Source organism: Gouania willdenowi, chromosome 9 (genome assembly GCF_900634775.1).
Source record: "Gouania willdenowi chromosome 9, fGouWil2.1, whole genome shotgun sequence".
NCBI lineage: Eukaryota > Metazoa > Chordata > Actinopteri > Blenniiformes > Gobiesocidae > Gouania > Gouania willdenowi.
In genome coordinates, this window is record NC_041052.1 from 36,290,830 (window position 1) to 36,317,754 (window position 26,925).

Consider the following 26,925-nt stretch of genomic DNA (forward strand, 5'->3'; position numbering starts at 1 on the left):
TTTTCTGTCCGATTGTGGCCACTCTAATTAAAAGCTTTTAATCAATTTCTGTGATTATTAAAATCGCTTTTCCACCATTTTTGGCCACTTTTAAACCATTTTATTTCTGCTTTACATCTTTGAGATGACTATATACCCTAAAAAGTCTCCACATGACTGTTCTTCAATATTCATGTCAACTAGATACTTGATTTTGGCGGTCGTGGGCTGAAAAGGTTGAGAACCACTGTAATAAAGCACTGGAGATACACACTTAGACAAAACTAATCCAGCATCACTGTATTCCCAATTGTAATCTGACATAAAACCTGAAACACAGAGATCACAGCATCAGTTTCATGAAAAGCGCTTTGTTTGGAAAAAAGGAGGATTTCTCATCATTCGAAAGATTGAAAAACTGAAATGCACTTTTGAGTTACTTTGTTTTAAAAGTACTGCTATCAGCACACAACGTACACAGTCACTGATCTTTGTGTAGAGAAAGTCTGTAAATGAAGCCTGTGAAGGATTTCATCCTTATTACTATTATTTCAAAGAGAATTCATATTGTGTCAATTTGTTGTAAAGTGTGTATAACTTTACCGATGATGAGTTTACCTTCTGGTTTGATGAATAGCAAGCAACAAAGTTATATTCACTTCAATGACATCAACAGTATTTCATTACTAGATTTCAATTGAATACATGAAAGTAAACATTTTGATCCAAGCATTTTTATTATTTAAATCTACTGGAGACAATTTGTTTTTATCAGATAAAGACAACGGCCCCCATGAAAACGGGTGCAAATTTGATTTCACATTTGGTCGTACGACAGGACTCACGTGTGATTTATGAAACATTCGTATCTGACCAATCCCAGTGCACAAATGATCAGGGGTTGATAAATCCGGCGGCTGAATTCGATAGTCATTACTTGTTACGCCCTCCTGTTTTGGAGGCCCCGCCCACTGAGGTCAAACAAGAAATGAAACTTTTCCAAGATGAGAATCAGCATCCTCACATCTGAGGTACAGCAAAACAAAGATGTGTGAAAACTAGACTCAAAAGAGTTAATTTAAACGCTCTGTAGAAGAGGATCAGCTATCGAGCAGGTGACGTCTGCCCCCCTGTGTGCGCTGAAAACAACTTCACAGCAGAGACACTGGAGAGACACACGGAAATATGTTTATATTTATCTCAGTTGTCCGCACACTTGAGGCAATAAATATCACCGTAAAAGAAATTAATGATCAAAACCCTTTAAAAAAAGCCGTAAAAATGAATAAATGTTTATTTTGCTTTATTATTCAGCCAAATTCACCCATACTTCATCACATTACTGATTAAATACTGCAATGCATAAAAGTTAAAGGTACACTTGACATTTAGAAGCACGGATTAGGTCCTATTTGCTCCATACAGCCCCCAGTGATGCGCTCAAGACAGAGCATAGCAGCCCTGCGTTCTGTGGGCGAACCTATGCGCTCCTGCTCCGATGGTAGCAAAGTTTACCAGCGGGGTTTTATGGTATTCCGTGAGGAAAACCAAAAAAGTGGTATCAGTAATAATGTGAGCTTTTTTAAAATTCAGTTTATTTTGTTTAATCTGTTTTATTCTGTTCTGAATGTGTGACTGCTTAGGCTTAAATTTTCAGTCAGATTTTGTTGCTGCACCACAAATCCACACACTCAGATTTGCGTACACGAGGTCAGACATGACGTGAGATCTGATCGTAGCGTACGCTCGTCAAAATTGATAAAAACCAAAGCTTGACTGAATTTGGTTGAACGTACGTCGTATGTTCAGATCGGAATGTACGAACGGTTGATAAATGAGGGCCATAGTGTGGGCCTCATAGATCAATACATTGAGAACCATTTTGCTTGAAAAAAATTGTAAAAGTAGGAAAAGTTTTGCGAAATGCATTGTGGGATGTGGAGTCCAATAGACAGATACATAGACATGTTTTTTTCTTCATTCTTTATGTAAATTCTTATGTTTTTTCACCACAAAGGGACATTTGAGTCTATTTTTGTTCTAGTTGGTTCCCAGTATTCCCCGTGACATCTCCAAACTCCACCAGACATTCCATTTGTGCCAGATTATAACTTTTCATGTAAACCCCACAATAAATATCCACGATTTTTTTTGCCACAATGTGTTGGGAAATCCCTTTGGCAGAGATGTTTTTGGTGTTAACGCAATAAATCACCATCAGAAAAAAAAAAAACCACTTCTATACATCATCAGTCTATGGGACTCCATATCCCACAATGCAAAGCACAAAACCTTTTCAACAATGTCAATAAACCAAGTGTTTACAATGGAGATTAAAATGAACTTTCAAGCGGCAATTTCAATTTTTTTTTTCCAGAGCAAATGATCTATGATTTATTGATGGATGAGGCTACACTATGTCTTTATCTGATAAAAAAATAAATAAATAGTCTCCAGCAGCTTGAACTTTCCCGATAATGAATTAACCTCATGGTTTGATCTGGTAATATGCAGTTGTATTCACTTATCACAGTATCATCAACAGTATTTCATTACTTCACTTTAATTAGAGACATTCAAGTATTGGTAAATTTGGATCTAAGCCTTTTTTTATTTATTAAGGGTTAATGAACCTGCTTAATTAGATGTTTAAAGCACTATCTTTCAGCAGAACATGTTTCAAACACAGGTTCTTTTTTGCTTTTATTTGTATCATCGATGTTGTTTCTAAGACATGTTGAGCAAAAAAATAAAAGGAATAACCAGCAGGAGACCAGAAAGCTGAACCTACTGTACCTATCAGTGTCTGAGATATAGTGATGCATTGGATGTGTGTGTGTGTGTGTGTGTGTGTGTGAACAGATTTTTATTAATGCACTGGATGTACATGTGTATGATACTATAGACTAGTAAAGGATCTTTGAAAAAACAAATTGTATCTCTTTGCTTTTATTAACAAACACTGATTGTTTCATGAGTACATTTAAATTGTGCACATTAATTCATTGCGTGAGAATACACACTTTCTACACACACGTTTTAATCATTCAGCACCAGGGTTGGGGTCAATTACAATTAAGTCATTCATGTTCAATTACAATTATGGCGACCAGCATTTTTAGAAATTACAATTAAGATGACAAATATAATTTTCCCCCTGAAATTCAATTATAATTATGTTCTGAATTACTAAAATAAAATTAAAATTAATCACAATTAAGCCAAGGGAAGGATATGAGAGGGTTTAATTGTTTGTCTGTATATATGTGTTTATCTTGTTTTTGTTGTGAAATAAAATTAGAAAATATCTTCTATATGGGCATTTCTAAATGGAAATACTGTTAATATGTAAAAGCAATAAAGAAAGTAAAAAATAAATCAGGTCAAGCAATTCCAATTAAATCATTGCAAATTTTTTTTCATCTTTTTTTTTACAATTTTCTTATGTTTTGTTACATGCTGTATATTCTACGATTTATTCTCAAACTTAAATTATTTTTTAAAAAACTTTATGTGCAATAAAAACAAATGCTTGTTCTTTATTCTCTCTTAAAATAATAGTGGATTTTTTTTTATTATCACAATTACTTTTCAATTACTAAATTTCAATTACAAGTAATCACAATTACTGAGCCTTTAATAAAAAAGCCCATAAAAATATAACCTTCCTCTTGTGTTAGCTTTCTGTTAGCATTTCTTATGATAACAGGTCAGATTTAAAAATACACAATCTAGTGGTTACCTTGTTAAGCTTCTTAATCAATGAAAATATTGGTATTAATATTTTTGGTGTGAGTGTCTGAGCTTTTTTTTTCTGTCAGTGTATATAATATTGATATAATTATCAATTACAGGATTACAATTATAATTGACCCCAACCCTGCTCAGCACCTTCTCATCAGCTGAAAAAGCTTCAACCTAAAAAAGACAAACAAACTACTCAACTGATCTCGTGAATGTAAAAAATTAAATTGCTATGTATGCCTTAACATTAAAATGCCAAGAGTTTTATTAGTGAAGGGGGAGGGGCTTATCACTCAGGCAGTGATTTAACTCATAAACGGGCTTTTGGACTTTTGCCTTTTTGCTCCAAAATCTGACCAAAGAGTCTGGCTGCCTCCTGGGCGCAGCCGCGGTGAATCGTTAATCCGAAACCTCCGTGTCCATAGTTGTGTATCACCTAAAGAAAAAAAAGACGTGTTCAGCTGTTACTTTTCCAGACGACACGTATACGACAAATGGAAGTGGACGATGCTCACATGCAGGATTGGGGTCAATTATTATTGTAATTGATAATTAATTACAATTATGTTGTAATTATAATAGTAACTGTAATTGAAATCATCTGTTGCTGTTGTAATCATAATGGATTTGTAATTGAGTTCAGATAATTGAGTTTGTAATTGTAGTTTAATGTACATTAATTAAAAGCAAAACTGGGGATCCATGTTAGAATTCTATGGCTTACACAAACTGTACGTAGGTAACAATTATTAAAATATGTTACATATCAAACAATATAAAAAACGGTCAATTAATACCTAGCATGCTGTTAATAATTTGGTACAACCCTGACTATGGAAATAGGAAAACATGCTTTATGTGAAGACATGGGAAGAGAATGGAATCATTTATCTCAAAGACCTCTTCCAAAATGACTCAAACCATATAACAATTTAACCCAAACATTGAATATAAATAAAAGTAATTTTCTGCAATACTTACAGAGTAAGTAAGAGAGACAATCATGAACAATACTCTAGTATTTCCAATGCAATTACCTTAAAATATGTTACATATCAAGTTTTCCCACATTTCAGTTCTCTTGAGAATCATTTATTTATTTTTTTTAATAAATTAATACTCGCAGAAAGAAAAGCTCAGGCACCCACACCAAAAATATAAATATCAATATTTTCATTGATTAGGAAGCCTAACGAGGTAACCAATAGATGAGAAACAAAATAGAAGATAGATAATATTTATTTAGTGTATTTTACAGCTGATTTAAGACAGGACCCATTCATAAGAGATGCTAACAGAAGAGGAAAGTTACGTTTTACGGAGGTTATTTATTGAAAACTCAGTTATTGTGATGAATTGAATTTGAACTTTAGTAATTGAGAATTACATATATTATAATTGACTTTCAGTGGAGAAATAATAATTGTACTTGTAACCGTAATTGTAAAAGATGCTGGTCACCGTAGTCATAATTTGTTGTAATTGAACATGGATAATTGAAGACGTAATTGTAATTCAAAAATGTGATTGACCCCAACCATGCTCACGTGTTTGTGTGAAGTGTGTACTAAAACATTTTTAAACTATCTTTACCTGTTTATTATCTGCGTGCATTGTAAGAGAACCATGTGTGTCTTTACCTCGGCCTGTGCGGCACCGCACTGGATGGTCTCTCTCTCCAAACGGACTTTGCTACGAGCAGGTCTGAGGCCTGTCCAGTCATCCACAATTCTGGCATGCTGCCAACAGAAAATGAGACAAAAGCCTCGACACATTTAGAAGAGCGTGCATGAAGGTTTGTCGCAAGACCTTTTTTGTCACTCATTGTCAGTGCTAATGTGAATATTAACCCAGTAGAACAGACATGGGAAACTGGGGGCCCGGGGGCCACATGCAGCCACTAAACAATGCCAAAAACACACAAGAGGGACCAACAAAATGCAAAAAAAAAAAAACAAAAGATACAAACAAAGATATACAATAAAATTGCAAAAACACACAAAATGACAACACAAGCACACATAACAACAAAATACATAAAATGAAATAAATGACACCAAACAACAACAAAAAAAAAAAAAATGCTGTAATCGTGTACTTTTATGTGCATGGTCCCTGCCAAAGTGACTAATAAACCAATCAACAAAAACGGGCGACCGTGGCTCAGGTGGTGGAGGGTCGTCTTCTGATCGAGAAGTTGGGGGTTCGATCCCAGTACCTGACTATGTGTCGAAGTGTCCTTGGGCAAGACACTGAACCCTAAGTTGCTCCCAGTGGTCGACTAGCGCCTTGCATGGCAGTCCTGTCCCACTGGTGTGTGAATGTGAGAGTGATTGGGTGAATGAGCTGATATGTAAAGCGCCTTGAGACTGTTTCAGTGTGGTGATAAAGCGCTATATAAAATCAAGTCCATTTACCATATATTAATGCTCAGATTGGTCATTATTTGTTGCTATAGAATAAAATACGGGTTCTCAACCTTGGGGTCACGATACACTGGGAGGGAGATGCCAGATGCCTTCAAGAAATTAGGAATACTTTTGAACAATTTACCTGGATTTGGGTTGCATTTACTGCCTTAGATTATAATTAAAAAAAAAAAAAAACGAATCAGACATCTCATCGACTTTATTAAAGTATTATTATAAAATAATTATAGTTTATATATTTACTTTAACAAAAAAAAAGACACGTCTCTGTGTTGACCTGCGCTGTGTGATAGCGTGTATTGAAGTGAAGCCCTGACCTCATTGTGTAATATTGCTGACTTGTGACAGAATGTACATTTACAGGCTTTTCTTATCATCTCACCTTAAGACTCGGCTCAAGCTGACAAGCGGCGTCCCAGATGTTCTTGTGGTCGATGGCGTTGTTTTGCTCGCTCCAGTTTCCTACCTGGAAAGTTCCTCCAACAGTCACAAGACGACTCCTGCACACATAGATCACATAAAAGGTGAATCTAGTTCATCTGATTAATCCATCATCCATTAATGCCTGGTTGATCAACATTTAGAGCCTCTCAGTGTGTTGTGTTCTTCACGAGAACAGAGAACATTGTTGACCTGAATATTAGCAAGAATACAAGAACATTTCTTTGTTCTTGCAGCTTTTTCCCACACATCATTAGCATTGCACCAACTGCTGTGACATTTCAGCAAATTTTTACATTTTTTTTCCCTACCATACCTGCACATTAGGTTCACAAAATACATTTTCACCAAAGTTTGCCAGATTGCTTTTTGCCTTGTTCCAATAAGCTTTTTCACACTCTCGCACATGAGGTCAAAGGTCAAGAGGGATAAACTTGTTATTGCTGACAGCGAGTCTGACAGAGATTTGTATTATTTTTCCTTTGGAGCGTTGATTCCTTGAAATATGTTTTACAGAAACATGGCATCATGGTCTCCAAGCCAGAAATGCAGAGTTAGCTGCTAAAGCTAATGCTGCACACGAGACCAATCAGCTGATCAATGCGGTTTCACTCATCGGTCTGAAGGTTAACGGCCATATCTCAAAAGGGCCTTATTTTGGGAGATACCCCTCCCCATGGTAAAACAAAACACAACTGTATTTTAAGTATGATATATAACAAGTGAGAAACAGATTCTTGTGGTCATCAGAATTGGTGGCAGGGGTTTTAGTTATATATTTAGTTAGCATTTTAGTTATACACCCTGAGGAAGATTGTTGCGATTTATCAAAAACAGAAAATTGTGAAATAAATTTACTTCAAAACATATATTTGGAACCAATATGTCAACAATGACACACATCATCTACAAAACAATTTGGGCCGCTTCTTAATCTATTTTCTCTGTCAGATGACAAAAGGTGACACATTAATAGTCAAAAATATTTTGACTTTGGGAATCATTTTACGCGAGATTATCCAGAGTTGTCAGAGTATTATTTAAGGTCTTAAAATCATCCCAGTCCATTCCCAAAACTTTTTGTCATCAGACGGCCAAAATAGATTTCGAAGCGACTGAAATTGTTTTATATAAGATGTGTCTCTTCATTGTCGACATTTTGATATCAAGTTACATCAAACACATTTTTGAAATGTATTTATTTGATAATTATGTGTTTTCCATAAATCGCGAAAATCGTCACCAGGGTATATTACAACCAATAGAAATTGTGAAAAATTGTGCCACCCTTTACAGACATTATACTGGCTCAAGATGTTTAAAATATCAATAGGACGAATATGGCTAAATACGATCTGGCAAAATTTAGAAAACTTTTTTTATGCCATTATATTGTGAACCACCCTACTGCACATGCTGTTGAAGGTCAACACTACATGTAGTGCAATGCATGTTTTATTATTGCAATTAAATTAATTAATTAATAAATTTATTTATTTCTTTCTTTGATTCCCCTCGCTTTGATGTGCCCTTAATGAGTCCCACACCTGGGACTCTCATCGAATAAATGAAACCTTAACATATTCATTTAAAAATGACAAACATCCATGAAGTCTAGTGCGACCCCTGGTCAGTGGATAAGTGGGTGCTGCACCTGTATTCTTGGTGTATGCATCATCAAGGACAAGATCAAAGTTTTCTGTTCTCATAAAGTATGTGGAAGCCTTTACATGCACTACCCTGGAATGATGTATGGAGATGTGTAGATTCCTTTGGAGATCTTGTGGGTAAGAATCCAGTGCTTTAGCCACGGTGCCTCCACCTTAAACAGAGATGCGAGTGTGAACAATGCTCTCTTTTATCTTCAAACTTTTTACACAGTGTCACCTTCACTATCTGACCCCGGCCTGGTTTCAGGTCAGGATCTGGTTGGAGGTCCCCGGATCTCATGCCAGAGCAGTTTATAATAACATCTGCTCCAGAATCAGCCAACTGGAAAACATGGAACCATTCAGATGAGTCATAATTACATTACAGTGGATAAAATTAGTGAGTCTTTCAAATAGCAAAACAATTCGCCTCATTCAATAGAAACTTTATTTATAACTCGGTGAGGGTCCAGTGTGTAAAAAAAATACATCGAAACACACTGATTCAGGTCAGGTATGAACAGACATGCACTGATAGGTGATATCAACCAGGGTTGGGGTCAATTCAATTTTTCAATTACAATCATGCTTTCAATTATCCATGTTCATATACAATTTAATTATGATTATGGTAACCGACATTTCTTCGAATTACACATAAATTAAAATGATTATTTTTTTTCCCTGAAAGTCCATTACAATTAGGTTCTCAATTACTAAAGTTCAATTTTACTAACTTTTATTCATATAGAGATCTATTCTCCCATGTGCGTAAGTCCAAAAAGCCGTGCAGAGGCGCTGTTTTGGGCTGTGTGCTATTCTTCTCCTGTACTTAAGTCAGTCGCTGCGCGCCTTCATTCCAGTTACGCACTGTGGGATAAGTGTCACTGAAATGTGGGTGTTCCCATTCAAATCTGGCTTTATGCACATTCTCCAGTGTGCGTAAATCCTTTTCCTCTTACGTGCTTCAAACCCTGGAAAAAGTGCAGCGCCCCGATAAGGTGAAACATTATTTTGCACTAGAAATATGGACTTTGTTACATTTGAAGCCACACGGACTCGTGTGTGTCGTGCAGCAGCAACTGTGATCACTCAGTTGCTGCTGCACGGTTAATTAAAACTCTGACAGATGCAGACCTCTGTTCACGTTGGTCACAGTGATTCAACTATTTTCATACTATGTCCAACGTAAAGTCAGAGTTTGATTCACTACAAAGTGAAACAAGCAGAGACCAGAAACTGTTCCCACACATATTTTAGTGAAGATATGATGACGCAGTGAGTTGTGACGCGATGGGTCGCGGGTTCGCGTCCCGCTTCAGTGTTTTTTTATGACATTTTTAAGACATCGAGATGACTCTGGCAACAATATTACATTAAAAATCAATATAAATGATGCAATATCAAGCGGCATTTACTGTCTTAATAGCCAGTGTAACGGGAGGGCTCTCTATGTAGCCATCCTATGCTGCTGACACGCCTCCTCTGACACATTTTATTCATGTTATTCACCGCTCGTCACGTCACTGAAGCAATAAAGTGATGAAGCGACCAAAAAGTGTGACTAATTACAGGTGATTTAAGCCACTATAATCACTGAATGCACCTTTAGAACAGACTCATATTCCTCAAACACCGGCTTATTTCACCTATTACGGTGAATAAATCACTATTTTCCAGGTGGTTGCCATGGCAGCTCGACTCATCTTCGATCCATAGATGATGGCTTTTTATCGCGCGCGTGTTGTAGTTAGCTGTTGTTGTAGTTAGCTGTTGTTGTAGTTAGCTGCTGTTGTAGATAGCTGCTGTTGTAGATAGCTGTTGTTGTAGTTAGCTGTTGTTGTAGTTAGCTGCTGTTGTAGTTAGCTGTTGTTCTAACGAGCTAAAAAAGAAAGATGAATTACTCACAAAATATACATCCTTCCTCCATAACATTCCATGTGACAACAACACAGTTCCCTGGGAGAATCCGGGTCCAGGACTGTCCTGTTCCACATCACGCCTGCCATCGTGGGCTGAGGTTGTTGTCCGCGGACATAGACAACAGAATAACGCAGAAAACGGCATCCCTCCTCCTCCTCTTACTGTCCACAATCGTTTTGAAGCTCTCTCATATGAAAACGGGGACAAACTCAGTCCAATTAAGCTGACCAAAACAACCGCCAGGAAAACGCCTCTATCACCACCTGGATTAAATTCCCAACGGCCAAAAACCTCCTCTGTAGCCCGACGAAACCTCCTCAAAGCTGCAGTCCAGAGGCATGCTACTGCAGCACCACTTCAATGCCATCTGATGATGGAGGTTCACCCACAAACATCAGCGACCCTCGCGCCTTTAGAAGCAGAGCCGCTTCAACGCCAACCAGAGCCGATAACAGAGACTTTCCCACAGCCTTCTGCAACCCGAGCACCACCAGACGTTCCCACACAGATGCCCCAACGCCAGTCAACTCCGAGGACGGAAACTCCACCACAGCCAGCTGTGATCCACCCGCCGGATGTTCCCGTCAAGTATAACAGGCACACACTCACTCCGAACACTCTCTTCCCACAAACTAGACTCATTATTGTCGACTCAATAATGAGGAATATTAGATTCTTTAATGTCATCACACACTATTCGAGGTGCTACCGTTTAAACTATCTTAAACAAACTTAATCAAATGTTACCCAACTGTCACTAAAATAGTGTTAAATGTAGGGACAAACAATACCACACGACGTGTATCGATACGGACCATGAAAGAGTTTAACCTTCTCTTTAATGTTCTAAAGGCATGTGGTAAATCAATATTTATTTCTGGCCCTCTTCCTATATTAAATAGGGGTAAAGAACAGTTTAGTCGCCTTTAACAGCAGCAAAACTTCTTACAATCCTGCTGCAAACTCCATAATTTCACGTTTATTGATAATTTTAACCTCTTATGGAAACGTGCCGATCTATTCAAAAAAGACGGTGTCCACCCTAATTTACATTGAGCACAAATGCTAAAATTAAATCTACAGTCTGTGATTCACAACTCCACACATGCATGACTAGCTGAGAATAAACCGGCAGTTACAACAAACACTTCTATAGATAAGCCCCTTACTCAAAATATAGAGCAATTATACCCCATAAACACTGTGCTGAGCAGTACAGAGCAACATGCAATACAAACTAAAGCCCACAATAGAGGAGTTAACCATAAAAATCTCATCAAAATCAAAACTACAAACAGAACACAAAATAATGACAAAACCATTAAATGTGGTCTATTAAATATTTGATCACTTTCATCTAAATCCCTCTTAGTGAGTGATCTTATAACTGACCATCAATTAAGTGTATTATGCCTCACAGAGACTTGGCTCAAAAATGAAGATTTTATTGCTCTTAATGAAGCTAACCCTCCCAATTATGGTAATCACCATATTCCCCGTGAGAGCAGTTTTTCACTCAAGCTTATCAGTTACCCCAAAAACCAAACTTCTCCCTCTCCCTTGAAATTTGTAATCCCAAAAACAAGATAGAAAAACCCACTTTATTAGTTATAGTTTACTGTCCTCCTGGTCCATATTCGGACTTTCTCTCTGAATTCTCTGACTTTCTCACTGATCTGGTGCTGAGCACTGATAAAGCTATCATAGTAGGTGACTTTAACATTCATGTTGATGATGAAAACAACAGCCTAAATAAATTATTTATCTCACTATTAGATTCAATCGGCTTTACACAACATGTAAACAAACCAACTCATTATCTCAATAATGCCCTGGACCTTGTTCTAACATATGATTTAGATATTGACCATCTGACAATATATCCTCAAAATCCTATTCTTTCAGATTATTTCTTGTTATCCTTTGAATTAAAAATATCGGCCTGCTTAAATTCTGAGAGAACAGTACACCATAGTTGATCACTGTCTGAGGAAGCTGTAACTAGATTTAAAGATTTAGTTCCATCATTGCTTACCTCCAATCCATATGATATCTCAACAGAGAGTAGCTATCAATGTCTAACGACAGAGAAAATAGATCATCTTGTCAACAGTGCAATGTTGTCACTGCACACAGCTCTGGATGCTGTTGCCCCGCTTAAAAAGAATACCTATGGTAGAAATCTGAATTGCGTCTTCTAAAACAGGCATCGTGAAAATTAGAAAGGAAGTGGCTCTCCTCAAACATGGTAGAAGTTCATACTGCCTGGAGAGAAAGTTTGTCAGCTTATAAAAAGCTCTCCGCAAAGCTAGAACCTCCTATTATTCAACTTTAATAGAGGAAAACAAAAACAATCCACGGTTTCTATTCAACACCGTAGCCAGGCTAGCCAAAAGCCACAGCTCTGTTGAACCCTCTATTCCGGTCAACCTGAGCAGTGACGACTTCATCAACTTCTTTACTGTTAAAATTCTAACAATAAAAAACAAAGCTAATGTCCCCCCTGCAGGAGTGCTCAATAATTTATTAAACAAAGCAGCTCCTGAAATTACCCCAACATGCAGCTTTTTTTTTACAGAGTTTCACTCCAATTGGTCTATCTGAACTGACCTCAATAGCTAGTGCTTCTAAACCAACAACCTGTCTTTTAGATCCAATATAGTATATATATAGTAGAACACCAACATAATATTCAAACACGATCCACCATCTACACATAGCTCTAATGGGCTGCAATGAGATGAATGTCCAGGCAGACACAGTTGTGCTGGGTTGTAGACAACCCCCCACTTCTGTCCCTCGTTGCATAACCCATCATACTGCTCACACTGCTTCACACCATTTACATTGATATCCACCCCATATATATATATTTTTTTTTTTTCCTGCAGTCTGTGCCTTCTACTCGCCCTCTGCTCTCTTTTCTGTTTCAGGTGTCTTGATGCTGGAGATGGCGGTTCCTGATCGATGGCTCACGGCACAACTAATCTGGGACACTTGAATGGACTGATCAATGGTTCGTGGCTCATCTAATCTGGAACACTCGGATGGACTGATCAACTAGTCTGGGACACTTGGATGGACTATCCTTCTATCCTATTCTGTTTGTCCCTCTGTTCACTAACCCCAACCAGTCGAAGTGGATGGCTGTCACCTCTGAACCTTGTTTCCACTAGAGATTTCTTCCTATAAAAAAGGGGGCGTTTTTTCTTCCCACTGTCGCTAAATGCTTGTTCATGTGGATCTTCTTGGGTTCTTTCTTCTTTTTTACTATGGACTTTATATTTTGTTCAGCGCTTTGAGATGACTTTGTTGTATTTTGCACTATATAAATAAAGTTGAATTGAATTGAATATATATATATATATATATATATATATATATATATATATATATATATATATATCCTAACTCTAACCCACTAACCCCTAACCCATACTTGATATGAAACATAACCACGTATGAGTAAGCCATAGAACCGTTTTGCATTTAGTCAAAATATAATTGACAATTTTTATCAAATTTCAATGGTAATTACAACGACAAAGTCAATTATCTGAATTCAATTACAATTCAAATACAATTACAACAGCAACAGATGTTTTCAAATACAATTACGATGATAATTATGCCATAATTGTAATTAATTATCAATTACGCAATTACAATTAGAATTGACCCCAACCCTGATATCGACAATAGTAAAGCTCTATTTTACTCAAATTTGTAGTAAATGTACCCAATTATGGTTCACTAGTGCACAAATACACTTTGCAGCGGTGGCCTAACCCCAAAATTCCATCAAATGTGTAGCTGCTGCGGAACAGCAACAGATCTGATACGTTTCAATTAAAGTCAATGTGTCAATTTATATGGCATGCGTATGCGATCCGTCACAGATGCGTAACGACTCCGTCATGCCGGCGTTTTCCACATCAGATACGCAAAAATGAGTGACTTTTGCAGGGCTGCATTTGTGGGAAAAAAGGCTCATACTAACCTCTGCAAATGACTCAATCTTCTTGTAATGAAATGTCACACCCCTTTCTTTCAACCTTGAAAGAAGAGAAAATCCCTAATTATACAAGCAGTAAGAGGAGTATCTTAAACAAATACAATAAAAAACGTACATAGGATGATTCAAAAATAAAGACAAACTGGGCCTCATTTATCAACTGTTCACACACCTCAGGTCTGAGCTTGTGTACGCAAGTGCGTCTGTGGATTAGTCCGAAAATCATTATTCAAACAAACCTCAGCTGTCATTTAAGCATAAGCCGACACACATTCAAAACAGATCAAAACAGATTATTAAAACAAATTAAACAAAATAAAAATCATTTTTTAAAAGGGTCAATATGGTTTTAAAAGTGGCAGAAAAAAGTAAGAACAATTAGTTTAAACTGGCAAATATTGGGCATGACAAATCGTGAATGTGGTTAAATTGGCAACAAAAGCAAGTTAAATTAGGTTAAAAGTGACAATAATATGTCAACATATGTGACATTAGGCAGGAAAAGTGGTGGAAAGGGTTTATAAGTGATGAAAATGTCTTGAAATTGGGAAAAAATGTGCAGAATAGGCATTTAAATTTGATGGAAACCTGGCAGGAAATGGAGCATTATAGCAAAAGGCAATAAAAGTAGCAAATATATGGCAAGAAAGTGATGAAAATAAGTTAAAATATGGCAAGTTTGGTGTAGTTCCAGAAAAAAGGTAAAAATAAGCAAAAATGGCTTCAAATTGATGAAAAAATTTTCTTACGTTTCCTGAAAGCATCTTGTGAGCCCCTCACAGTGTCTCGCGACCCCCAATTGGGTCCTGACCCCAAGGTTGAGAACCCCTGCCTTAGAACGGCGGTAAACATGTTGCAAGGGGTACTTGGAAAAATTTACGAATAATGAGTCATTTCATAACTTATTTTCAAACTTCCACCTATCAACATTAAACAGCATCAATGGATGAAAAAATTATAATTATAATGTGGCCTAATTTTTCTACAGAATCTTTCCTTTTACAAATATGCGAATATGTTCCTAGATATGAAATACAGTATGTATGAATGCATACTAGGAAAAAGTTAATTACTTAGTTTTACTAGTTACATCTCTGAAGATGTTATTTAGTCGTAGAATGTCAAGGGGGAAAGCCAGGCCCTGTATTCATTGGAAAAGGCAAACAATCTGTTCTAAATATGGTAAATAAACAAAACAAGGGAATACTAATTAGGTGATGGGGTACTTCTCATTTGCTTAGGGGTACACACAATAGAAAAAGGTAGAGAAACACTGCCCTAGAGAAAGTGTGCGACATTGTGTACACAAACACAGACCTGACATGCGATCTGATCGTAGCTTTTGCTCACGTCAAAATTGATAAATGCCAAAGCTTGTGTGGAAATGGTCGTACACACATCGAATGCTCAGAGCTGAGTGTAGGAACAGCTGATAAATGGGGGCATGTATGTTTATGACTCTTTTTTATTATGGTGTGAAGGTTAAGTCATGTCTTGCATACCTAATCTAGATAGTAAATGTTAAATTTGAATTGTAAAAATTACTCACCAGTCCATGAGCCAAGGTAGATAGGTTTTTCCTTCCACCATTAAAGATGTGTTAAACCAGCCAAAGCTGCAAAATAAATAATCCACCAGTTAGAAGAGAATTCCTCATTTACACTCCCACAAAGCCACTCTCTAGAAACCCTGAGTTACTGTGTGTGTGTGTGCTATGACATATAGATATATAGATACTGTATATAGCATTTTGTAACACTAAAGCAGGGGTCTTCAACCTGCGACTCTTTTGCAATGGCGACCTATAGCTTTAAAAAAAAACATTTTGAAATAAAGAGTTGTTATTTTCTTACAGAGGCTTTTAATGATTAATGACAAATAAAATCAAGATATAACAATTTGTTAACCTAAAAATAAATCACGCTGTGCAATGACTCAGCACCTTCCTACTTCACCGGTCCATGCTTTTATCTCCAGCAGACTGGACTATTGTAATGGTCTTCATCAAACAGCTACAGCTGGTTCAGAACGCTGCAGCTCAGGTCTTAACCAGAACAAAGAGGTCAGAGCACATTACTCCAGTTTTAAAGTCTTTACACTGGCTCCCAGTCAGCCTCAGAATAGACTTTAAAGTTCTGCTGCTGGTTATAAATCTGTGAATGGGTTTGGTCCAGAATACATCAGTGACATGTTAGTCAGGTATGAAACCAGGAGGTCTCTTAGATCTATGGACACAGGTCAGACAGTGGAGCCCAGAGCTCACAGTAAACATGGTGATGCTGCTTTTAGTTGTTATGCTGCAAAGAAGTGGAACAAACTGCCAGCAGAGCTGAAGTCAGCATCTAATGTGAACATTTTTTAATCAAAGTTAAAGGCACATTTTTTCTCTACTGTGTATGATTGAGGGAGAGATTTTTGGTCATGTTGTTGATGTAATGTGTTTGTTGATGATTTTAATTGATTTTACTGATGATTTTAATTGATTTTTACTGATGATCTTAAATGTTCTTATTGATTTTAAACAATTGAATGTTTTATCATGTAAAGCACATTGAGTTGCCTTGTGTATGAAATGCGCTATACAAATACATTTGCCTTGCCTTGCCTTCACCTCCTGCAACATCTACAGATCATCAACTTTCCTTGCACCAGCGGTTAACCTCAAGTTAACCTAATCTGGTAATATAACTAAACCAACAAAAACACTATCCAGGAATAAAGTAGAGATTTCATTGTGTGGGTACAGATTTATTTAACCACCAATGTGCCAGTTAAATATGGATGCTTTATGTGTGGCAAGAGATGAGCAATTAGCATGTGTTGACCACATGATCATGCAATCAGATGAATACTTTTGGAGATATGGACAATTTAGTGAGGTGTGTATGTGTTGATTTTCGTGCTTGTTTATTTTTCTTCCATTTTCAGCTTCCAATATCTCAGAAGTTACATCACATAGGAAACTGAAAATTGGTATAGTAATCCACCTACTCTCTCTGAATATACAAAAATATATTCTACACATCCTATCTGGTGGACATGCCAGGCCCTCAAAATTGGAAAAAAGTTTGTCAGAATTGGGGCTCAAACATGTTCGGTCCTTCAGTAAACAACTTTACATATGCCTCAGCTCCCTGTAATTTCATCAGCTATGAGCTATGTACATAGACTGTTCACATCACTAATAATTAGTCACATATATGCAGTGCTTCTTGAGTGACAGTCTCTTGAAATCTGAAAAAAAAAACTTTTTTTTTTACTATTCATTGGTCCCCACTAACTGCATGTGGGAATGGAAGAAAAAAATCAGATCTCTATTTTAATTTATAGTATAAAGAGAACTTTCTTGGGATATAAAACAATTTAGACTTATGCAACTTCTTCATTTTTTTTGGACCCCAACTTTGGGTTATTTCATTACTCTTGGATATTGAAAATCATTTACATGAGGCCATAGTAGCTTGCCTCTGTGTTGGAACAATTGGTAAAACTTTCAGAATTTTTGGAGAACAAAGTGCGTGGGTCATTTGTGAAATGAAATGGAATGACCCTAAAGTCATTTAACATATCCATCATTAGGATAAAAACTATAGTCTAGGGTGGTCCAAAACAATGTTTTATAGATTCTGTACATTAGAACATTATACATCTAATAATAAGAATAATAATGCATTGCATTTTATATAGCGCTTTATCATAAACACTCAAAGCACTTTACAGAATTAATGCATTATTCTTTCACTCCACACTTAGTGGTGGTAAGCTACTATTGTAGCCACAGCTACCCTGGGGCAGACTGACAGAAGCGAGGCTGCCATAGTGCACCATCGGCCCCTCCGACTACCACCAACACTCACTACACACACTACATTCATACTAGGCAATGTGGGTGAAGTGCCTTGCCCAAGGACACAATGACAGATACCACTGGCGACTGTCTCCCATTGTGGCACCTGGAATTCTCAGTGGTCTCCCATCCAACCACTAACCAGGCCCAGACTAAACAGCCTGTGTTAGAAGTTTGTGGCATAATAAAAATAAAAATAGTGTGTGTAGTCCCGTAGATACGTTTTAAAAGAAGTAATTCATTACATTCCAACCAATCGTTAGATTATAATTCTTTGTGTATTTTTTTTCTATTTCCCTTTCATGGTCTCTATTTTATGCTCAAGGTACATAATCCATATGTTCTACGTCATGCCATTTCTGATCAACGCCCAGCCACTTTCTTCAGTTCAGGTTTTAGCGTTAGCATCTTTACAGGCTCGTAGGAATATCTCTAAGGTTTGTCTTTTGGGAGTAACTTGTATATAAAATTGAAGCAGATTAAAATTGTCCTTGAGGTGCTTTGACTCTTACAGCTCTAAATTTTAAACTTACTTATACCCAGGAAACATCTGGAGCTCTCGTTGGGTGAGCTGTCTGAACCCAAGAACTGCATCTTTGAACGAAGGATCCTGCAATGAAAAGAAATCCCTCAGAGTGAGACCACAACAACAAGTAGCAGTAACAAAAACTCTATACATTTTCATTACTTTGCATTAACCAAATCCCCCAGCACTGCTTGTGAAAAGGTGTTTTAACTCGAGGTGGGACTCGATTTCACAAAAAAATCAATCAAAATCAAATGAACATCAGGCTGATTCTCAACTATTTTAACACTGTGTACAACGTTTGATCCACTACAAGAGTAAATAAGTGAAACATTGATGACAGATGAATGCAGGAATGTAAGAAATAAAAGGAATAAAAGCAGGCTTTCCACACAAACAAACGTTAATCTGGCATTAATGTGAGGGGGAAAAGAGAGATTTTAACTGTGGCTCAGATAGAAAAATATGTCCAATCCTCACACTGCAAGAATCTGATCAAATCAAACTGTTACATTGTTTATCAATGAAGGCTTTTCAAATTAAAATTGAGCATTATCATTTTCACGGATTTCAATTACATTTACAAGCGTTTTGGAAAACTCCATGTTCCGTGATGACATCAGGGCCCAGTCTGCCTCCTTTGCTTCAGACCGCCTTCATTCACAGACTACGCGCTTTTGGTTGATTTAGGCGCAGTGGGCGTGTCAGGAGCTTGGACCGGAGAATACGCGCGGGAGAGAGGCGCGTAAAAAAGCATTTAAGTCCAGACCAGAGAATAGGGCCTTACATTTCTACACTCAACCGTTACTGAGTAAATCATTTTTTGTGATAATTTCTTTATTTCCATTTCATGGTATATATATTATGTTCAAGGCACATTAAACATCTCCATACGTTCTTAGTCATTACATGTCTGATCAACTCCCAGCCACTTTTTTTGGTTCAGGTTGGTGTTTCTACCTATTATGTTGTTACCCACATGGCACATTTGGCATGGCACAGTTTTAAAGTTCATAAATGCAGCAATACTAGCCTGAGATTTTTTAACATTTTTAATTGAATTCATTGGTGTTATTTTATTTAAAAAAGATTTGTACATGCTTTGTGGAAAATTATTAAGTTCCAATTGTGCAAGTAAGTAAGTTAGTAACTTTTACTTTGAGTACAATTTCATTGAGCTACTTTTTACTTGTACTTGAGTACAATTTCAATCAATGGCAGGGGTGAAAGTAACGGATTACAAGTACTCACGTTACTGTAATTGAGTTGCTTTCATGGGTACTTGTACTTTTTTGAGTACATCGCTAAATCAGTCATTTCACTTGTACTTAAGTACGTTTTGATTTTTTTTTTTTTTTTCACTTGTCTGCACATGCTGTCAAAGGTCAACACTACATGAAGTGCAATCATTATGAGACAGCAATGCATGTTTTTTTTATTGCAATAAAAGTACGTTTTGAAAGAAGTAAAGTAATTGGTTACATTTCTACACTCAACCATTACTGAGTAAATTATTATTTATTGGTTTCAAAATGATCAACGAACATTGTGAAACTACAAAAGATGAAATGACCAGACAACAATCAAATGCATCGCAACATAGCCGACCAATCAGATTAAATGTAATGCACCTTGACAGAAAAGCAGTTGTTACGGTGAAATTTACGGTTACCTCGTCTTTGACTTGAAACCACACTCTGTGGTGATAAATGATGAAGACCAGACAGCAGAGATGATGAAGTAATTAAAAATGATTTAATCTAAACTAAATAAAAAGGTACAAAGCGGGATAAACAAAGCAGTGGTCTCCTCTGGCCAAAGGAGAGACGCGAAGAAGCAGGAGAAGAAGAAGAAGAAAAGGGCCCAAAAGTTCCTTTCACACACATTTATACCCCACTGTCCCACCTCCCCCTTCCACAGACAACAAAGAAGAGACCAGGGGGGGAAGGTCAGTCTGCCGGAGCTGGCACCTTCGATGTCGGGGTGAAAGTTGGATGTGTGTGGGTGTGTGAGTGAGTGTGTGTGTATGTGAGTGAGTGTGTGTATGTGTATATGATGTGTGTGTGTGTGTATGTGATGTCTGGGGTGGGTTTGGACGTGCTCTGGCCTTCGAGATTAAACTGAGGCCGACTGACATTCCTTTAGAGAAGCTGTATCATGGGAGTATGGGCCCACTGACTTTGCAGGAGGAGGAAAAGACATCAGACAGGAGTGGAAAGTTACAAATTGGGGTATTAAGTTGAATGAGATCAAAAAGCAAATATATGAGTATACATAATTAATCAATTTTGCCACCACACAGTGAATGGAGGTTATTTTCATGGAGGTTCATAAATGTAGCTATATTTAGAGCCTTAGAATGTATTTTATTTTTAATTGAATTCATTGGTGTTATTCTATTTAAAAAACATATTTTGTTTTATACAGAAGCCTTTCTGGAAAATAAATTAAGTTTAAATTGTGTTTATACATGAGGTATGCAAAGGAACTGTGGCAAAATAATTACCAAAAATAAATGTGTGCGGTGAAAGTAACTTGTAACTTTTACTCTGAGTACTTTTTATTTGTATTTGAGTATTTTATGTATGACTTACTTGTACTTTTCAATTTCAATCAAGTAACAATACTGCTACTTGATAACAGTTTATGGCTGCTGTTCTCAGCTGTACCTTTGTCCATGGTTGTAAAAGTCTTCATTACACTAGTAAAACTAAAGAATTCCAAACTACGGGTACTCACTGCTGCTGGTTTATCACAAACATTGTAGCCAGACTGGAGGAATATACCCATCTTTACCGACTCTGGGGTCTTAAGCCAACTCAGCAAGTAGTCAAATGTCTCCTTATTCCATTGGCTGTATGAAGCAGAATAGACCGTGTGTTAATGTGCACGTCAGTCATTCTGGATCAAGTGTGAAACAAGCAAAGAGCACACACGTCTGCTGAGTGTTGCCGTTATCATAAAGGTAAGGCTGCCAGAAGCCAGCGGCCCCATCGCTGGTGGTCAGTGGCGTGAAGCGGTCTGCGTACACCTCGATGGTCAGTGGATGCACAACGGAGTGGTACTGCTCGTAGATGCTTTGAGCCGTGGATAGGCCGATGACTCCAGCTCCAATCACTGCAACACGCATTTCTGCACAAAATGTGTTGGTACTGAGCAGGGTTGGAGTGAATCATAATTGTAATCGCGTAATTGATAATTCATTACAATTATGGCGTAATTAGAATTGTAATTTTCAAAAATCTGTTGCTGTCATAATCGTAATTAAATTGTAATTTAGTTCAGATAATTGACTTTGTAATTGTAATTGCCATGAAAATTAGATAAAAATGATCATTTATTACTTAACGCAGTCCTATGTGCAGTTCTACACATATGGAGTTAACAATTAATAAAATGTGTTTCATATCAAGCTTTCCCACATTTTACCATTTTAAAAACATTGAAATCTAGGGGTATAGTGACACAAAAAAGGCTCAGATGCCCACACCATAAATATTAAAACCTATATTTTCATTGATTAGGAAGCCTAACAAGGTAACCAAAAGATAGGAAATAAATTAGATGATAGATATTTGTTATTAGTGTATTTTACAGCTGATTTAGGACCTGTTATCATAAGATATGCTAACAGAAAGCTAACACAAGAGGAAGGTTAACTTTTATTAGGTTATTTGTTTCAGGCTCAGTAATTGTGGTTAATTGTAATTGTACTTTAGTAATTGAGAACATAATTGTAATTTAATAATAATAGGACAAATGCTGGTCAAGTGTGAATTGCAATTGAAGATGGGCAATTGAAAGTGTAATTGTAACTGGAATATGTAATTGACCCCAACCCTGGTACTTAGTCACCCCTAAAAGAGCTGTGGAAACAAACAGACAGTATCAGAGGTAAAAGTACTCACGTTACTGTAATTGAGTTGCTTTTATGGGTACTTGTACTTTTAGAATAAAAGTAATTCGTTAGATTTATACACCAGACCGTTACTAAATAAATTATTTAACAATGTGATCCCTTAAACAACAGTACCGTACATCTGATTAATTATTATGTACTTAAACTCAAATAAATTATTCATTAATTCTTATTCAACATAAGTCTAGTCCTTTAAGTCCTTTTAAATACAGAGGATTTCTTTCTTTTTTTTGGTTACAATTTATGTGAACAAATTAGTCAGGATTTGAGGTTTTTTGCGAGTTGTGCTTTGAAGGAGATGCAGACACCTTATTTGTGTCTGTCATATATATTTAAAATAAAACTAAAACATGCTAATGACAAATAATGTCAGCGTAATGTATAAAACTTCAAGTAAAGTGTTCCCGACATGTTTACTGATGTACAGACATTGTTATATAATGGAAATGTCATGTATATTAGGTCATTTTTATTCTCCTAGCATAGGATGTTAATATGTAATTGATATTAACATTATCAAAAACAAGCATTCCATTCCATTCCATTGTTTTGTTTTATATTTGTTGAATTCACAAAAATAAAGTTCATTTGACTCAATATGGATTTTAATTTATATACATTAAAATAAAATAAAAAATCTTATTAATCTTATTACACCTGGATCCTAAACAGCCAGTTTTAGTCTGTGGTTGGTTGATTGGTTTACTGATGTTCAAAACAAGTCATCTGGTTTCTTTTTGCTCCAATAACTTTCACATTTATTTAGATTTGCACATAAAACAAGTAAAAGATAATAACGAAATTTGAACTCAAAATTTTCGTAAAAACATACAAGATTGCATAGTTGTATGGGATGCCGATTGTAACGTTGCGCATGCTAAAAAACAAAAACAAAACAGCAACTTTTTGCAACATTTAGCAACAAATAACATTTTTAAAACGTAAGTGAATTTTTCTTTCAGATTTACAGTAATATTTGTGATATTTTTTCTATCGTAAAATATAATGTCAATGTTAAATCAAAATATGAAATATTGAATACTGAATCTAAATCTAAATGTTAAATATTAAATCTAAATGTTAATTCTAAATCTAAGTATTATTATTATCAATATTATAATATAGATATTTACTTTTCTCGTAAAATATAATTTCAGTGTTAAATCCTAATCTAAATGTTTGTTTGCGTCAATGAGCTTTTATTTTGGTACTTCCGTTGAATTTGCATGTTAGCTAAATATTTAGTTTCACCCGTGACATTTAGATTTAACATTTAGGTTTAGATTTAAATTTAGATTTACATTTAGATTTAGATTTGCCTTTTATATTTATATTTAACATTTAGATTTATATCGACTATTTATATTTATATTTAACATTATATTATACTTTTACGAGAAAAGTGAATATCAGAAATTTCACAAATATTCGTGTAAATCTGGTCTAAAGTAACATAAAAAAAATTCACACATGTTTGTTGCTAAATGTTGCGAAAAGTTGCTGCTTATTTTTTAGCTTAGTTGTATAGCAGTAATTGTATGTATTTATTCATGCACACGGTGCAACGCTCAACAAAGAAAAGCAGATCCTACATCAGCAAAAAAAAAGGCATTTCTACACTGACTGAAACTTTCTTTAATGCAAAAGTAAAACAAAACAGTGACTACAGATGTCAGTCATTATGAAGACAAGAGTTGTACATTACCGTACGGCTTATGCTAGGTCTGGTCTGTAGAAGTCACTGAAGGAAGTTACACAAAAAACACCAGTTGTCACCGGGGGGAGGAGTCTGCAGCATGATGCGTTCAAGTAACCTCGTAAAGTAGGGGCCTCGCACTGATTTTTTTGTTCGGGTCCAAATACCAAAGGTGTAAAGACTGAGTCCTGAAATGATATATCCTACTCAAGTAGAAGCACTTCATTTTATTGAAAAAAGAATTGTCAATTTTGACAAGCTATTTATATTATACAGATGCCTTTGTGGAATATAAATGAAGTTCCCGTTGTGCAATATTTTGTCTCTTCTTTTATAAGTTTATACATGAGATGTTTATGTATGCAAGGAAACCATGGCAAGATTTATTATTGATAACAAATAAAAAAGGGGGGTGAAAGTAACTGGTAACTTTTACTTTGATTATTATGTAATTGAGCTACTTTTTACTTTTACTTGAATATTTTATGTATGACTTACTTGTCCTTGTACTTCAGTACAATTACAATTGAGTAACAGTACTTCTATTGAGTAAGATATATCAGTACTCTTCACACCTCTTGTGCTACTTCCATTTAAATGGAGCACAGCACAGACCCTTGACATGCACCTAAATAACCTCACAGAGATAATAATGAAAATTACCAAGGTAACAATACAAAATAGCTGAAACCAAGGATCTACTTCTTCAACTGGTGGCATTACACTTAGAATGCTGGTATAGTATGAGAAGAATTTATTGATGATTAGAAAGAAATTTGTATGATGGCACAAGTATTTTTGGAGCTACAATACAGGCTGCTCCAATATGGGGTGCCAAGTGTAAAAATGCAATATAAAAGTTGTAGCTAACACACTTTTCTCATATTTAGCACATTTTCCTACATTTAGCACAACATTTAACCACATATATAGAGGTTAAAAAAAGCAATAAATCTAAATATTTAAATCTAAATCTAAATGGTATATGTTATATCTAAATGTTAAATCTATATCTAAATATTTAATCTAAATCTAAATGTTAAATCTAAATTTAAATGTTTAAATCTAAATGTAAATATTATATGTTTAATCTAAATGTTTAAATCTAAATCTAAATGTTATATATCATATCTAAATGTTAAATCTAAATGTTAAATCTAAATCTAAATGTTAAGTCTAAATCCAAATGTTAAATCTAAATCTAAATATTAAATCTAAATCTAAATCTAAACGATAAATTTTAAATCTAAATCTAAATGTTGAACTTAAATGTTTCGCACAAATGCTAATTGACACTGCCCCTTGTAACCTCAACCAATACACAAGCAGAGACACACACAGCCGCTCCCACCCACCTCTTCACCGATGCCTGCCTGGGTGATATGTGTGGCTGGTTCTCTCCCGGCGGCAGAATTCGAGCGCGCGGTCATGGCAGGTGTACGAGCTGCACTTCAAAGTACACTCCCAACACAACAGTGCAACACGGTTAAATACAGACATTATGACCCGGGGCCAGCTCTACGCAGGGACAATAGGGGGCAGTGCCCCCTCAAAAAAATGTCTTGCCCCCTCAAATTAAATATTATGATTCCTCACTCCATGCTCAGATTTTACGAAAGACGCATCTATTACACTCTGTTCATGCACGTTTTTATACATGCAAGCAAGCCTGTCTGAATAAGGTCCTTTTAAGGACTGAAACGTCTTGTTACCGGCTTGCTTTTTCTTTTATTTGGCTGTTTTACTCCTGTTATGGATAGACGAGGATATGAGGGCGGGTGGACGGCGCACCTATGTGTCCGTCACACGGACCAGGGGCCACCGCGCTACACACGGCTACAGAGAGCCAGGCTTTCAGCCACAATTGTTTTTACCCACGGGACTACTTTGTAGTCCCAAAATATCTATCTATGAAGCAAGGGATCTCTGTCTCTCTGTGTGTCTGTCTGTCTGTGGCTCAAAAATCTCTGCGGTTCAAGGACAGACACAGCTGAGACTTTCAACATGGCTGCTGCTTGGTTCAATGATGTATAATGTAGGATTTGTTTGGAATCCACACCCCACGCCTCTCTGTAGAAATAGGACACCTCTTAAAAACAGTGATAAGAGGTGTCAACGGACTCAGTGACATTCCTAGCTCTCCACAGTGACGATGTCATCCCATTCAGCGATGAGCACACCACCATGTTCCTCCTCCAGGACCACTACACGGTGGCCATGGAGGCTGAGTTTGAAGCCCTCCTGAACATGCCCACAGCAGACTGGCGAGAACCCTTCCAGACACCCTTATCTTGGGCTAGACGCAATTTGGGGACTCCAGGGCAGTAGCAGAGGTGGCCAGGGCCCACCTCTGAACCCAAAAAGGTCAACTTTTTTATTGAAAGGGTTTTTATTTTTTATTGAAAGGGTTTTTATTTAGGACTTATTTTTTTCTTTAATATATATTTTTATTCATTTTTTTTTATTTTTATTGAATAATAAAGACACAAATCTACCTCCAGACAATTGCCTATACAAGGCAGTGACAACTTAAAAAAGCAAGACATTTTGATTTCTATATACATTATTGTGGATTTATTTTTTTGTATTTTGTCTGATCAATTTAAGAGACTTAAAGTAATCAACAGTGAACCTGATAATAAACACATTACACAGAGAAGTAGAGTATTTTCATTTACAAGTATGAAAAAAGTATTTACCCATTACAATAACAAGATTTATGACATCAGAGATACAGTAATTGAGTCCAGATTGTCC

At 36.3% G+C, this 26,925-nt stretch overlaps 1 protein-coding gene across 1 annotated transcript; it reads right to left on the reverse strand.

The window, feature by feature from the left end:
• Positions 1 to 3,756: 3,756 nt before the first annotated feature.
• Positions 3,757 to 24,253, reverse strand: dao.2 (D-amino-acid oxidase, tandem duplicate 2). Its single transcript, XM_028457795.1, has 11 exons — positions 24,178 to 24,253; positions 21,490 to 21,685; positions 21,293 to 21,407; positions 18,561 to 18,637; positions 15,730 to 15,795; positions 14,166 to 14,220; positions 8,481 to 8,585; positions 8,333 to 8,415; positions 6,535 to 6,652; positions 5,364 to 5,462; positions 3,757 to 4,159 (listed from the first exon to the last, which is right to left on the reverse strand). Exons 2-11 carry the CDS (start codon positions 21,681 to 21,683, stop codon positions 4,034 to 4,036), a joined length of 1,038 nt encoding a protein of 345 aa, XP_028313596.1. The 5' UTR covers positions 21,684 to 21,685; positions 24,178 to 24,253; the 3' UTR covers positions 3,757 to 4,033.
• Positions 24,254 to 26,925: the final 2,672 nt, after the last annotated feature.